The 14,660-nt window shown below is 36.1% G+C and overlaps 3 protein-coding genes across 3 annotated transcripts; 1 reads left to right on the forward strand and 2 right to left on the reverse strand.

The window, feature by feature from the left end:
* The first annotated feature begins 4,576 nt into the window (after window positions 1–4,576).
* BDB00DRAFT_177599 (uncharacterized protein) lies at window positions 4,577–5,394 on the forward strand. The gene is made up of 3 exons (XM_053116354.1): window positions 4,577–4,771; window positions 4,844–4,923; window positions 5,035–5,394. The coding sequence occupies exons 1-3, from the start codon at window positions 4,708–4,710 to the stop codon at window positions 5,281–5,283; spliced, it is 393 nt and encodes a 130-aa protein (XP_052982195.1). The 5' UTR covers window positions 4,577–4,707; the 3' UTR covers window positions 5,284–5,394.
* A 444-nt stretch (window positions 5,395–5,838) lies between these two features.
* On the reverse strand, window positions 5,839–6,777 carry BDB00DRAFT_882203 (uncharacterized protein; the record flags this gene model as incomplete). Its single annotated transcript, XM_053128133.1, has 1 exon — window positions 5,839–6,777. One exon carries the CDS (start codon window positions 6,775–6,777, stop codon window positions 5,839–5,841), a length of 939 nt encoding a protein of 312 aa, XP_052982196.1.
* Window positions 6,778–10,777: 4,000 nt separating this feature from the next.
* Window positions 10,778–11,254, reverse strand: BDB00DRAFT_869847 (uncharacterized protein; the record flags this gene model as incomplete). Its single annotated transcript, XM_053126645.1, has 1 exon — window positions 10,778–11,254. The coding sequence occupies one exon, from the start codon at window positions 11,252–11,254 to the stop codon at window positions 10,778–10,780; it is 477 nt and encodes a 158-aa protein (XP_052982197.1).
* Window positions 11,255–14,660: the final 3,406 nt, after the last annotated feature.

Here is a 14,660-nt window from a genome sequence, read left to right on the forward strand (position 1 = left end):
TCTAGGCTTCGTCGACTTGGTATCGAAGCACATAAGCTATCAATATAAACTCCTTTGGTTTTGATGATGGTAGAGAGCTCAAGAAAAATATCCAGGGCGTGTCAGTTTACGAGCTGTTTGCACGTTGTTTCCCGAGCTGGAAGAGGCGGATTTGAAAGGACTACAAATCTCGGACCATGAGCTTAAGCCACCTTTCCGTGTTACGTATACTTGCAATTGATGCCTACTTTGTTGACCAGGGACGCGATGCTTTTTGTAATCCAAGTCCGTATCATAAATGATGGGCCTTGCCGAAGCTCGTGATAATAGCTTGGTTGCGACAAATTTAGCACTGGGTCCCGTTTATGCTTTTTACACTAGCTATCAATGTTGTTGAGGTAGCAATTCTTTCATGTACCTCAGCAAATATATTACTCATGTCGATCCTTTTGTTCTGTAAAATATTAAAAAACACAAAGACCGCGTATCACTACTACGTTCCTTCGTCTCTTTCGTTCGTTCTCCTTACATTATTATCTTCCATACTCTCAAAGTTTATTAATACCATCATATAAGCATGCTTCAAACATCAGACTACTGGAAAAATTGGAACTTAACAATGGAACGCGCGCACACCATCTATTGCGTTTGTGACGGATGAAAGATCAGCAAATTTCTGCTATATATGGAAGAAAACATTCTTTAGACTGTCTTCCAAAACAAAAGAAACCAGAAGAAAAGGCGTCCAAAATAAATTGGAGCTACTACTGTTAGTAATATACATTACCATGACTATGACCCATTATGATATCAACGAAACGCTATTTACAACTAGTGTCAACTCTAAAAGAAGAGTTTACAAATATGACGAAGCAGTTTAAAAGTCTACCCAAGAAGAAACAAAACGGTGAAGGCTTTTTCAAATCGCCATGACAGTCTGTCTTCAAGTGGCCTTTGCTGACTTTGTACACGTGCTCGTGGGATTGTAGGACAATGACCACTTGCAGCAGTATAACGGGCAAACTTGTCAACTTTGTTTTCAAACTGTCACGATTGTTCCTGGTGACTTCCTTGTTTACAGTCATTTCAGAAAGTAAAAGTCGCTGATTTTGAGTTTGATGTCGTGCAAAAAAATTGCGTGTTCAACAATGATGTCGACTGTTTCAAAAAACAAAGTTGTGCTCACGTGTCATGAGCTTCATTTATGTTTACTTGTCGCTTATTAATTGCCCAATAAAATTTCTCGGCATGAATTGTTGTTATAAAAAAGGGGACGAATTTCTGTGTCCGTTTTACTCTCTTCTTCCTAATTACAATCTATTTTACAGACATTGACACTGAGTATGCAATTTCTTTATGAAGATGGACAAGGTCGTGTTGTTGATGAAAATGGAGTTGAGCCCATGGATCTTGTTGTTGACGAGGACTTATTCGCTACCGAACCAATAAGTTCTGGTACTCAGTTTCTCATGAATAAACCTCTAGAAAGACGTTCTAATCCTGTCGTGCGCTCAGTTGCAGATGAAAAGAACAATGATGTTGATATGGAGGTATGCAACAAGCGATGCTATACTGTTTACTCTGTTGAAGACAAGACCAGATTTACAAATGCTTGAAATCTTCTGCGGCTGCGAGCCAATTAGGTATCCATGTCCGAGCAGCACAGAGATGGGTTAAATGTTATTACGAAGACCCTGAAAGCATCTTCGGAGAGAAAAAAAAGTCAGGTCAGCGTCGTATTCTTGGTGAAGAGCATAAGCAGTTCCTTTTAAATTACATTTGTTGAGAATCCTTCTGCTGTTGTAATTGAAGTGACAGAAAGTTTAACACAAACTTTTGCAGATCTTTGTTTCTCATAGCACTATTTATAACTCTATGACAACTGAGTGCAATCTATCTATTAAGAAGGCACAATTCCAGCCTGTAGAGAGCAACAGCGAATACAAGATTCAACAAAGGTACCATTGGGTAAAAAAGTGGCACAAACTGACTTAGATTTCACAACAAATCGCGTCTTTCTTGATGAGTTAGCCTTTCATATCAATTTTGAAACGAAGTATGGCCTGGTCAAAGAAGGGAACTCCCGCCGTAGTTACAGTGCCTACAACTAAAGCGAACGCAACATCGATTTTAGGTGCAATATTTGCAACTGGTTTAATCAATGTCAGTTTGAGAGTTCCAAAACGCATTAAAAAGAGAAAGATTGGACGTTCAACTGATGGTTATAGCATAGGAACAGTGACAGGGCATTATCTGAGCTTTTTGAAGGCTACTCTTGATGAAATGGACAAAAATCCCGATAAAGGGACATTACCTTGTCATGGATAACGCTCCTATCCACAACTCAACTGATACAGGTACATATATCTTCCTCCGTATTCTCCTGAACTAAATCCAATTGAGTAGTTCTGGTCCGTCGTCAAGAGAGTAAAATTAAGCGAAATACGTTTTTGGAGAAAGAATCGCTCATGACAAGGATTAGTGAAGCATGTAACAACTTACATTTTAGTGATCTCCAAGGCTTTGTTTCTCATTCTACTAAATGATTTTACAAATGTCTTAACAAAGAGAGGCTATAAAATATCCAAAAAAAAACACTCAACTTAACGCTCAACTCAACGCAACTCAACGCAACTTAACGCTCAACTCCGCTCAACTTAACGCAACTCCGCTCAACTCAACGCAACTCAACGCAACTTAACGCTCAACTCAACGCAACTTGACGCAACTCAACGCAGCTTAACGCTCAACTCAACGCAACTCAACGCTCGACTTAACGCAACTCAACGCTCGACTTAACGCAACTTAACGCAACTTAACGCTCAAATCAACGCAACTTAACGCAACTCAACGCAACTTAACGCTCAACTCAACGCAACTCAACGCTCGACTTAACGCAACTTAACGCTCAACTCAACGCAACTCAACGCAACTTAACGCTCAACTCAATGCAACTTGACGCAACTCAACGCAGCTTAACGCTCAACTCAACGCAACTCAACGCTCGACTTAACGCAACTCAACGCTCGACTTAACGCAACTTAACGCAACTTAACGCTCAAATCAACGCAACTTAACGCAACTCAACGCAACTTAACGCTCAACTCAACGCAACTCAACGCTCGACTTAACGCAACTTAACGCTCAACTCAACGCAACTCAACGCAACTTAACGCTCAACTCAACGCAACTCAACGCTCGACTTAACGCAACTTAACGCAACTTAACGCTCAACTTAACGCAACTTAACGCTCAACTCAACGCAACTCAACGCTCGACTTAACGCAACTTAACGCAACTTAACGCTCAACTTAACGCAACTTAACGCTCGACTCAACGCAACTTAACGCTCAACTCAATGCAACTCAACGCTCGACTTAACGCAACTTAACACAACTTAACGCAACTCCGCTCAACTCAACGCAACTTAACGCAACTTAACGCTCAACTTAACGCTCAACTTAACGCCCAACTTAACGCTGAACTCAACGCTCAACTCGGTGTCTCACCACGTCCTCTTTCTCTCCCTGTCCCTCCCCCTCTACCACAGTATACTTCTTTCATCAGCTCGCAAATGGAGTATCAAGCTGCTGCTGAATCTTCTGCTCGAGCTACATACGAACAAGCACGAGGAAGCCGTCTGCAGAATACAGTTAGATCGTATTCATGATTACTTCTGATGTGACCAGTTAAAAATCCTAAGAAAACTCAATCACAAGTCGAGCAAAGTCGTGGGAGCACAGAGCTCCATATATGGTATGTGGAGATTGAATTTCGTCAAAACCGGCAATCGTAGAGCACAGAGTTCCACATACGGTATGTAGTATCTATCCAATGCCGAGGGTAAGCATTTCAATTCTGTATGCATCCAACTAATAAAACACCAGAACACAAACCTTCGTAAGTGTGGATAAAGAACAACATAAGCTCACCAAAGAAAACGACGGCAATTTTTTTGCTAAACACGTGCCGACTACTGGTAAGCCATTAACTTGTTTGATTCTTCCCCCTCGTTAACCCAATTGCTATGGACACAAATAGCCACTCCCACCCCATCTCCCAGTTCATCATTCCTGCTGATCCCTATGTAAAAGCACTGAGACGTGTCAAGCAGCACCAGTTCGGATTTGAAGAATGAAAACTTTGTCGTCTTGATCACTAAGGCAGATTACTACAGCAGCCACAGCAAGTGCAGCAAGTACAACATCAGCATTTGCAACAACTACGCAACAACAGTCGGTGCAGGTTGAACAGCAACCGGAGCAGCCGCAGCAGGTGGATAACAGTGCACACCTCTTGGCACTTACCAACGTGCAGCTGTATGTCGTTCCGGCTGAGGACATAATTAAGGTACCAACACCGGAACAGATGGAGCAGCCAGAGCCGTCACCAAGACGAACGTCATATCTTTGTACATCAAGAAGTGCTGCGGACTGGCGGGATTCTGCTGGGTAGATGTACGACATTTGAAAATAGGAAGCAGTAGACAGATGTTTAGAACGTTGAAGCGAATACGCGATGGTCTACATCCAAGTCTGGTGAAGTCTGCCGATGCAGTACAAGAGTTGGAAGCTCTGTTTGTTGATTTCGAAAATCATGAATTTTCGAAATATGACGGATAGCCCTTCTGCCAGAAGCATTGGGTGACTCGTTATCTTTCCACGAGCTTTGGCATTTTAAGATGTAAGTGGCAGCAGAGGACATCAAGCATTTACATATTAGGTACCGATGAACTCGTCTCTAGCAATAACAGCAATGCTTCTGGTAGTTCTTCAGGCATTCACCGGACAAGGTATGTACAAATGGCGGTCTGTTACTGGATTTGTGGATTCGCTGCAAAAGTGATTCTCAAGTATATGAACAGGTCCAGTATGGATATGTCGTCCAGTAAACGTGGGGTATCTTAAGCTCCAACAACTGCATCGAAGGCATATTTATGTCGACGTAGGTGAAGTGATGCTAACTGTGTAAATTCTTAAGCTGTAGCGACAGTGTAGACGATGCTGCGGTGTAAGCATCAAAAAACTTGCCCATCCTGATGATATCGCATTTTAGTTTAAGTACTATTGTAGGTCATCGGCTGCTTCACGCCGCCAATCCTTGCTTCCTACTTCTGCTTCTTCTTCTGCCCCTGCCGGCCCTTCCATTCCAACATCATCATCGATTCCGCAACCACTACCGACACCACAATTGCAACCGATCCGCACTTCCACATTCGTTCCTTACATTAATTCTCGCTCTCGTTTCTCCTCCAAACTCCACACCAGCTTCCAACCCCACAACGACCACCTGAAATTCCCGTAGAACCAAACGTCAAAAAGCTTTTCCGTAGTTTTTTAAAGCAATAAACGTTTCTTGTAAATAAATTCGAGTATCGTCGCAAGTACGATAATCCGTTAGTGACTCTGATTGGGGTATGCTCGGTTGCCACAAATCACCAAAACCAGAAAACAAGTGCGCTGAGATCAAACTGCACTGCTCGACTTGCTCGACATTTTCCCATGGTGTCACACAAAACTCCTAGACAATAAATAGTAAACTATCCTTTTCTCTCCTCCCCAAAATCCTTTTATAACTTTAAAGAAAACAATAGTATAAATTAAACCCTCAAGTATGTATTATCTCACCAATAGCTTAAATAACTATATACTAACAATTCAATAAAAGCCATCTTGAAATCGCAAATAATCATAACTTTTGTTGGTCTAAATTCACTTTCACTTTTTTTGACATTGTAATGAAAGAATAGGGAGAAGACGTCCGTTCTTGTTTTTCAAAAACAGCGGCAAACTAAAGATACCTTGTTTTTTTTTTTGCGATGTTCATCAACCTTGCTTTGTTTTATTGGATTCGTTACTCTTAGTTGTATTTCTTCAAATGGCAAGACCGCTTGCGATCCTGTGAAGTTGAAAAGATGCCATCGAAATTGGACACAGAGACAGTTGGACGGTGTCGCGAGGGTTGAAAGGGATTGACAGAGCGGATGCAGAGTCGATGGAAGACATCAAGGACAAGCAAACCAAGTGGCATATCCATCAGCAGTTTGCGTAAATCACTCAAGTTATTCGGTAGCTGGAGAGTCCCTAATTCATACATGACATAGAGGCCTTCGGATGGCAACACCAAGAGATAGAAGGTAATGGATCGTCCAATGATTTGCAAACCTAGAATACCCTCCAAGTTTTGTGCGTCGAGGGCATTCTTGTAAAATATCGCCACTCGGATCAGGTCCTTCGACAACAAAAAGTTGTTTGCTTCGTGGCATGCTGATTTTACTTCACCGTATCCATGGCTGGTCGACCATTTCACACCTTTCAAGCTTGTAATGGTAAGATCGGGACGAGATGTCCACAAGGTTTCGTTTTTTCGCGCTTCGAATGTTATGTCGTTTGTCCATCGGAGAAATACCCCTTCTTCAGGATCATCAAACAGGCCACATAAAAACGTATCAACGAATCGGGTATTAAGCTCGGATTCGTTCACATCCTCTTCAATTGGCACACGAGGCAACTTCTTTACTAACTCGGCCAGGCCATTGGCAAATTTGCGTTCATCTGGCAAAAGATCAAGTTGCAGGAGTTTCACAATCGCTTGGCTGTGGCTGATTGCTTCGATGTCGAGTTCGTGTATAATGCTGATCATATTGGTTACCGTTTCAATTTGCACACGAGGCGAATTCAATCCATAAATGGACTTGATTTTGTTGATGGTCGCTCTGAGGCTGGCTTCACAGAAATGCGGTGACAAGTTGTCTGGATATTTGTTCGGTGATAACAGTAAAATTGAATTGATTGCCATAGCATGGCGTCCTACTATTAGTTGTCTAACCAATTATAACCTACTAGCTGTAATATAGATAATAAAATTGCTATGATCGGTATAACCATCAGTAGCCGAATTAATTATTGATTTACAATAAAAATAATAAAAATTGAATTTTTTTATTTATATTAGTAGCCTCCCATGAGAAAAAAAAGAGCGATTGTTTAAAGTACATAACAACAAATAAAAATGAACACAATACAACACACTGAACAACTCGATATTGAAATTAAAAATTTAATTGATATTAAATGGACTTTTCTTGATAAATCTTGGCCTGAAATGCAACATAGATTTAATCATAGAACAGCTATTAAAGATATGAAGAATAATACAATAAATGATATAAAGGATGTATTACTTAATAGATTTGGATTTATACCTGTATTTTATTTTCTTACAGTTTTATATGAAAATATTGAATATCCAGGGCCATACCGCGAGATTGAAAAAGGACTTACATTATTATATCATATGGTATCAGGTGTATCAGGAAAGGATATGCATACTGTTATGCTATATGCAACATTTTATGATTTATATAAGCAGTTCTGGATTACTAACTATAATGAATTGAATAAAAAGGTAAAATAAGATCTAGATAGTATGTTCTCATCACCACGTATTCGCATTCTATCAGTAATAATAAACAATCCAGATGGTTTTAAGAATGTTACACTATTTAATGATGGACATGATAGTAAAATAAAGTATTATAAACCAAATGAGTCACATTCACAGTTATATTCATATAAATTAAAAGGGCCAGCTGTACGTACACAAGTTATACAGGATATGAATGAAATAATTACACATGTTTCAGTATCTGAAAAATGTGCTATCGGAAATGATGGTACTATGTTTATTAATATGAAACTATATAAAAAAATAAGTGAGGCAGATTGTTTAGGAATAGATGGTGGATATAACTTATTTATACAAAAGTTTAAAGATAATGCGACAGATGCTAGATATAGTTTTTATGATCGTAATTTTTTACATCCCATAAGAAAAGAACCAGGACAAAAGTTAACAATCAATGAGACATACTTTAATAACAAGTTTGGATCATTTCGTTCAGCAATAGAAGCACAGTTCTCTATGTTAGGCTCTAAATTTAAACGATTTAATAATAATCGTGCAGCATTGCAAATAACCGATATAAGATATTATAATATTCAGTTTCGTGTTGCTTGTATTCTTACTAATATATGGCGATTTGTAAATAAGTATAATATAGAGGTACAACCACATCATAAATTATGGTATGGAAAAGATTTTGAATTCCCAAGTAAGAAAAACAAACTTGACTTAGTATTTTCAAATGAGCAAAAAGTAAATACTGAATATAACGAAATGGTTGATATGCAGCAGAAATTTCTACAGCTTAACATTAATCAATCAATAGATATGGCTATAGATAGTGAGGACGAAACTGAAAATAATACATCTAAACGCAAGAGAAAAAATCAAAGAGAACAGAGAAATATAGAACATAGTAATTCATATGAAATTGAGAAGATTGTAGGACATGTGTATACTGATAATAAGTATATATTTGAGGTTAAGTGGGTTGGATATAGTGTAAAGGATAATAGTTGGTTAACAGTTGATAAGTTTAATTCCCGGGAAATGCTACATGAATATATGGCCACACATGGTATTTAGCTCTAAATTAATCTCTTACTTATTTGCTTATTAAAAAATTTCATATTGAAACTGACTGCATCAACTTTTCGTTTACTTGCCCAATTATATTTATGTTTTATGCATTCATTAGTTATACTTATACTTATATTAGTATCTGTTGATTTATTTTTGACGTCGGTTTCTTTTGTTATATCTATATCATCTATTATAGCCTGTTTATATCCTTATGCTTTTTAATAGATTCTTTTGGCTGTATTTCTTCTACTTTTTGCTTGTTTCTCCGTTTATTTTTAATGTGTCTTTTTTTCTTTTTACGTTTTGGTATATTATTTGGTATGTTGCAGTCACTGCTTTTCTCTGATTCAGATGTACTTACATCTATGTATTTATGTTTCTCTATATCTTCTGGTGGGTTTTCCCAATCAGTAGCATCATTTACAACATCATCACATTTTATATCATTAAACACATCTTCCCAATGCCTACAATCTACTGATGGTGGTACCTTTACAGTTGACTATCCTCTATTATTTTGTTGAGGCGGTTTATGTTGTTTATTGTTCTGTGTATTATTACTATTATGTTTTTCTTCTTGTTCCTTCATATATTCTTCTGTATCAGCTAATTCTTGTAGTTCCTCTACTGTTTTATCCATCGGTGTATATTTTTTAATATCATCCTGACCACTATTATGTGCATAACAGATAAATGTATGCTGATCTTGGTATTCGTTTTTGAATTCACCTTTGTATAAGTCCTCATACATATCCATATTTTCATAATACATGAATTTATTTTCATAATCCTTCACCTTCATTGTGTATGAATTCCATATTATATGACCTTTACGGTTCTTATCAACATAGATAATATATAAACGATTGAGCGTTGGCTCTAACTCATATACTGATTTGTTTTTGTATAACATGTGCGGCATATAGTTACTATTCAGTATTATTGGCATATTTTTCTTTTTAGTTATTGACTTTGTGAATTTGCCATTAAGTTTTAACCGTGTTCCTTCTAACATTTGGTTTAAAAATGTTAATTTGAAATCAGAACCTGTTTCTTCATTATACATAAAATCATAATCATCATCCTTATAATCTGACCAATCATTTTCTTTATTCATTAGATATGCTCGATGGCCACCTTGTTCTAATACATCAATGCTATATGTCTTACCTACATTTGATGGACCTACAATCCAGTATTATAGTACCTTATTTTTACCACCAAACATTGTTTCAATCCCAAACATAGACCACATATATAATTTATTTCCAGGGTTATTTTCCATATCAGCATCATGAAAGTAAGAATTTAAATTAGATTTTACAGTATCATATTTAAATAGCAATTCTGGATATATTTCGGTAGCCTTCCACATATTAAGCTGCTTCGTAATTAATTGATATCCAAGTAACTGTTGGTGCATTTTTCTGGTCTTAACTTCATAATTTGGATCCATATTATAACAAATATAATCTTTTCCTTTCATACAGTAGCTAATGGACTTTTGTGGATTACCACCTGGTTCAATGTTTGGAGTGATACTATCAATAGTGAAAAACTTACGTGCAGTTCTAGTATCAAATCGTTCATCTAATTGTATCCATATATGCACGTGTTTTTCGCCTGTTTCAGGTGCAATTTCATCACATGCAATTGCCTTTTCAATTTTATAACCAATACGGTCATGTTTAGTAAACCATTCTAATATCTGTTCTTTTGTTAAATGGAAATTTTTACAAATATATGTGAACAAGCCCTTAGTGTTTTGAAAGCGGAATTCTTTCTCACCCTATGAGGTAGCCGCACTAGAAGTGTTATCATTTAACATTGCATCGGAAAATTGAGGATTTGAGGATTTGAGGATTTGAGGAATCTCACATATGCTCGAATTCTTCCAATGATTTTATTGCGTGCTTCATCCTTAGTTTTATTATCTACTTTAGCCTGTTTAAGGTCTTTTTCAGTTTCTGACCTCAGTTGTGTGACAAGAGGGTCATAATCAATATGCTGATGGTTTTCAGTAAGGTGTTTAGCTCTTTCGATTAAGAGCGTCAATGTAATTCCTAAAATAGGAACAAATTCAGCCATAATGGCTAAGAACGCAAGAAGGTTGAGTTGGTTCATGTCGATTGTTGAAAGAATAAAGATAAAAAATATAACAAATATATGTTGCTTTATATTCTGTGGTGTTATTTTTATATTAAGAAAAAAATTCAATTTTTATTTTTTTCAAAAATTTAAATGTATGTATGCTAAGACATTCGTGCATGAATTATTTCAATAAAAATTAATTTGGCTATCCTGATATATCTTAGCTAATAAGCCAGCTAGGGTTACTAGATCGCATCAAATTCATCATAACCATGGCTGGTCCCCCATGGTGTATATGATCTTCAATGGTGAGCTTCCATTTTTGTTGTAAAATCGAATACTGGAATTTGTAAATTGTGTTTGTCACATTGAACTGCTGAGCGACAAAATGATTATCATGGTTCATAGGTGGAAAAGACAAATCTTTTGGATCCAACAGCTCCATCTCCAGATAGCGATCTTCAGCTCTTGTGCTTGAGCACCGCTTTGTAAGAGATGTAATGCAATCGCTGTCATTCAGATGCTGCTGCGATGATGATTGTTCTTGATTATTGCTGCTTTCCTGTCGTTGTCGTAACGACGACGGCTCTTGATTCTGGCTGTTGTTCTGCTGCTGTTGTGCTGTCGACTGTGATTCTGTAAGCTGGAGTTGATCGGATAATATAATATTGAATTTAGTTTTATAATATAATGTCATTATGTATGAAATAATACGACATGAACTGTCAAAAATTAACAATAAATACTGGCAATTTCTTGACTTTAACTATCCAATAGAAATATCTGAATATAAACATAGAGAAGAAATCAAAAATGTTAATAATATTCAACAAATTAAATAAGAATTAGTAGAAAAATTAGGTTTTACTAGTGTATTTTTCTTTTTGGTAATAATTTCTATAAGATATGATTATAAATCACATAATAAGTATTTGATAGTTTTGAGGTTGAAAAAATTATAAAACATAGAAAATTTAAAAAAAGAATGAAATTTTATATTAAATGGAAAGATTATGATGAAACATATAATGATTAGGTTTGGTAGGAAGATTTTAATAATGAAACAATTATTGAGGAATACTTGGCATCTATTGAAAATAAGTAAATTATTAAAAATGTATTGTTTAAAACAGTACAAAATGTTGTTCTATTGAGTTTCTACCTCCAATTTTATCAATCTTTATATTATTATCAATATTTTTTCTAAAAATTTTTATGATATTTTATAGCTGTTTTATGATTAATACTTAAACTTTTAGAAATACTAGTTATTGGTGTTTTTTTAAAAAATTCATATAAAATATGTTATTGTTAATGAGTTGGTAGTTTCATTTTTGTAAATATTGTATCTTTAAATAGTGAATATGTTTTTCTATATTTATAATATTTACAAACATATAATTTTCGTTTATAATTAAATTTAATATTATTATTTTTACATTTGTCACATATATCTCTTTTTTTTATATATTTATTATCTAGTAAATAATTTATTCCATCAACTTCATTATCAAAAGCTTTCTTTAATATATGGTAACTTTCTATAAACATTTCGTATTTTAAAAATATTTTCTATAAAGTTTTCAATCATCTGTTTTCAACTATTTTTATTTTTAGATAGAAAATTTTAAAAATTTTTATAAGTAATTGAGTTTGAAATTTATATGAGACCTATAATGGATGTACTCCCAACAGTGTTCGTTTTTTTTAACAGATACAGTCGGAAGCTCAAGCTTGCTATCAACAACTGGGTATTCAGTATGAACAGTAAACATGAGAACTAAAAATCGTATCAAAGGTTGTCTCTTCTTCAGATCCAGTATGTTAAAACATGTATCAAGTGACAAGATATATTAAGAATCCAAAATACTCGTGACGAAGTCTGAATTGTACAGTAGTATGCTTCGTCTTACGCGTCCAAATATACAAAGAACGATACCATGCTCAGTATTATGAAATAATTACTGAATACAAGAAGGATAAGCGTGATAGCATTACTGTATGTTTGCTTGCACACCCTGAAATATATAAGTATATGCAGTCAAATTGTATATAAACAGTTAAAGAATTCCTTATTGCCCTGTAGTATAGTATGTAAACGTGACATATGATAAATTCAGTAAGTACATAATGTTCTAAAACTTCATCATCGATGGCCCTCATTGGTGATATCATTATTTTCTCTTCTTTCTGTACTTTTTTCATTTTTCTGGTTTTTTTGTCTTGCTCTTTTTGTTTTGTTTTCTTATCATCTTTCTTAAAAAGTATGTATGGGAAAAGAGATATAAGGAATGGCACACACGGTCGTCGGTTCGGCTGATAATGACCCTAAACTTGGGATTGTGGTCGGTTCCGAATTCGATAGTTGCATTGTGTAGGGTGTCGAATACAACATCAAGCTGGTCTAGGAGCTGTATACGATTTCGTGATGTCTCCCGTAACCGCCAACGCAAGCAGCCGTTGTTTTGATTTGTGGTATGATGCTTCTATGCCACTTGGCAAGTATCTACATTTCTGAGAAAGCATATCAGTATTCGTGCCCGGCCTTGTCTTTTGTAAACATATAACATTAGAAGCTGCATGCTGCATATTGACTACGTACCTGATAGATGTGTTTTTTTTTCAAAGAAGCACCATTCATTTTTAGAAAGCCAGCTTGGTAAGCAAGCTACCTACAATCTATGTGGATTATACAGATAAGCAGTATTGAGTAATTTTTCGTTTTGTTCAAAGCGATTAAGTATAAAATAGCAAATACTGTAGTAAGATTGCTATTACATTTACCTGATCGAGAATTTTTTTTGCTGGTTTTCTTTCTTATTTGTAGGTGTTATATCTGTGTGTTTGTTTTTGGCTGCTGCACTGGCGGTATCAAAGATTGTAAGCTGTTTGCTTTAAGCTGAACATAATACGCAGATCAAGTGTTGTCGCTCAAACTTTACTCAGGTGTCTGACTGGAGGACTTGTCATTTCAAGGCGTCAAAGTCATTCGCTATCTATACAACCCTGTCAAGACACAATATGCGAGGTTCTGGAGCTACGAAGTCAAGCCCTTTCAAGGCTGCTACTATATGCAAACAGTCCGTTGCGCATAACTATTCAATCCTGGAAATGAGGGTAAGTTATAGTGTTTTTTTTAAAACGGTCGAAGATACTGGTTCTAACTGCAGACCATAGTAATTGATAAATGAAAATATAAAAGACTGGCGGCACCAATCATCATATGGTCTCCTCGTTGCAAGGATTTCATCATTCCTTATTTCTGTTTCAACTTTGAATTTCATCTTTTCGTTTTCTGTTTCTCTTTCAACTTTGCACTTCATATGTCATTCCCTCATTGGATGGTAAGTAAAACAAATAGTTGGAAATGCTGATGATATTATTATTATTCTAGTTTAGAAACATGTACTACATCCCATACACCAAAACAACACAAAGGCACATACGGATCGGATCGGCACGAAACCCTTGCACCTATCCTAATCTTCAATTACAACGAACCTGAATATCGGCGAGTGAACTGGCAAGACAAGCATTCACACAAAAGCAAATAGCTTACAATCTTTGATACCGCCAGTGCAGCAGCCAAAAACAAACACACAGATATAACACCTACAAATAAGAAAGAAAACCAGCAAAAAAAATTCTCGATCAGGTAAATGTTATAGCAATCTTGCTACAGTATTTGCTATTTTATACTTAATCGCTTTGAACAAAACGAAAAATTACTCAATACTGCTTATCTGTATAATCCACATAGATTGTAGGTAGCTTGCTTACCAAGCTGGCTTTCTAAAAATGAATGGTGCTTCTTTGAAAAAAAAACACATCTATCAGGTACGTAGTCAATATGCAGCATGCAGCTTCTAATGTTATATGTTTACAAAAGACAAGGCCGGGCACGAATACTGATATGCTTTCTCAGAAATGTAGATACTTGCCAAGTGGCATAGAAGCATCATACCACAAATCAAAACAACGGCTGCTTGCGTTGGCGGTTACGGGAGACATCACGAAATCGTATACAGCTCCTAGACCAGCTTGATGTTGTATTCGACACCCTACACAATGCAACTATCGAATTCGGAACCGACCACAATCCC

Source organism: Zychaea mexicana (assembly GCF_025766255.1).
Source record: "Zychaea mexicana strain RSA 1403 chromosome Unknown BDB00scaffold_17, whole genome shotgun sequence".
Taxonomy (NCBI): Eukaryota; Fungi; Mucoromycota; class Mucoromycetes; order Mucorales; family Lichtheimiaceae; genus Zychaea; species Zychaea mexicana.

Bases quoted from the DNA above. Each gene is read 5' to 3' on its own strand.
- BDB00DRAFT_177599 (XM_053116354.1), top strand. From the start codon at position 4,708: ATGAACTCGTCTCTAGCAATAACAGCAATGCTTCTGGTAGTTCTTCAG. The intron at 4,772-4,843 runs GTATGTACAAAT...GTATATGAACAG, and splicing joins TCAGGCATTCACCGGACAAG to GTCCAGTATGGATATGTCGT. The intron at 4,924-5,034 runs GTAGGTGAAGTG...ATCGCATTTTAG, and splicing joins GAAGGCATATTTATGTCGAC to TTTAAGTACTATTGTAGGTC.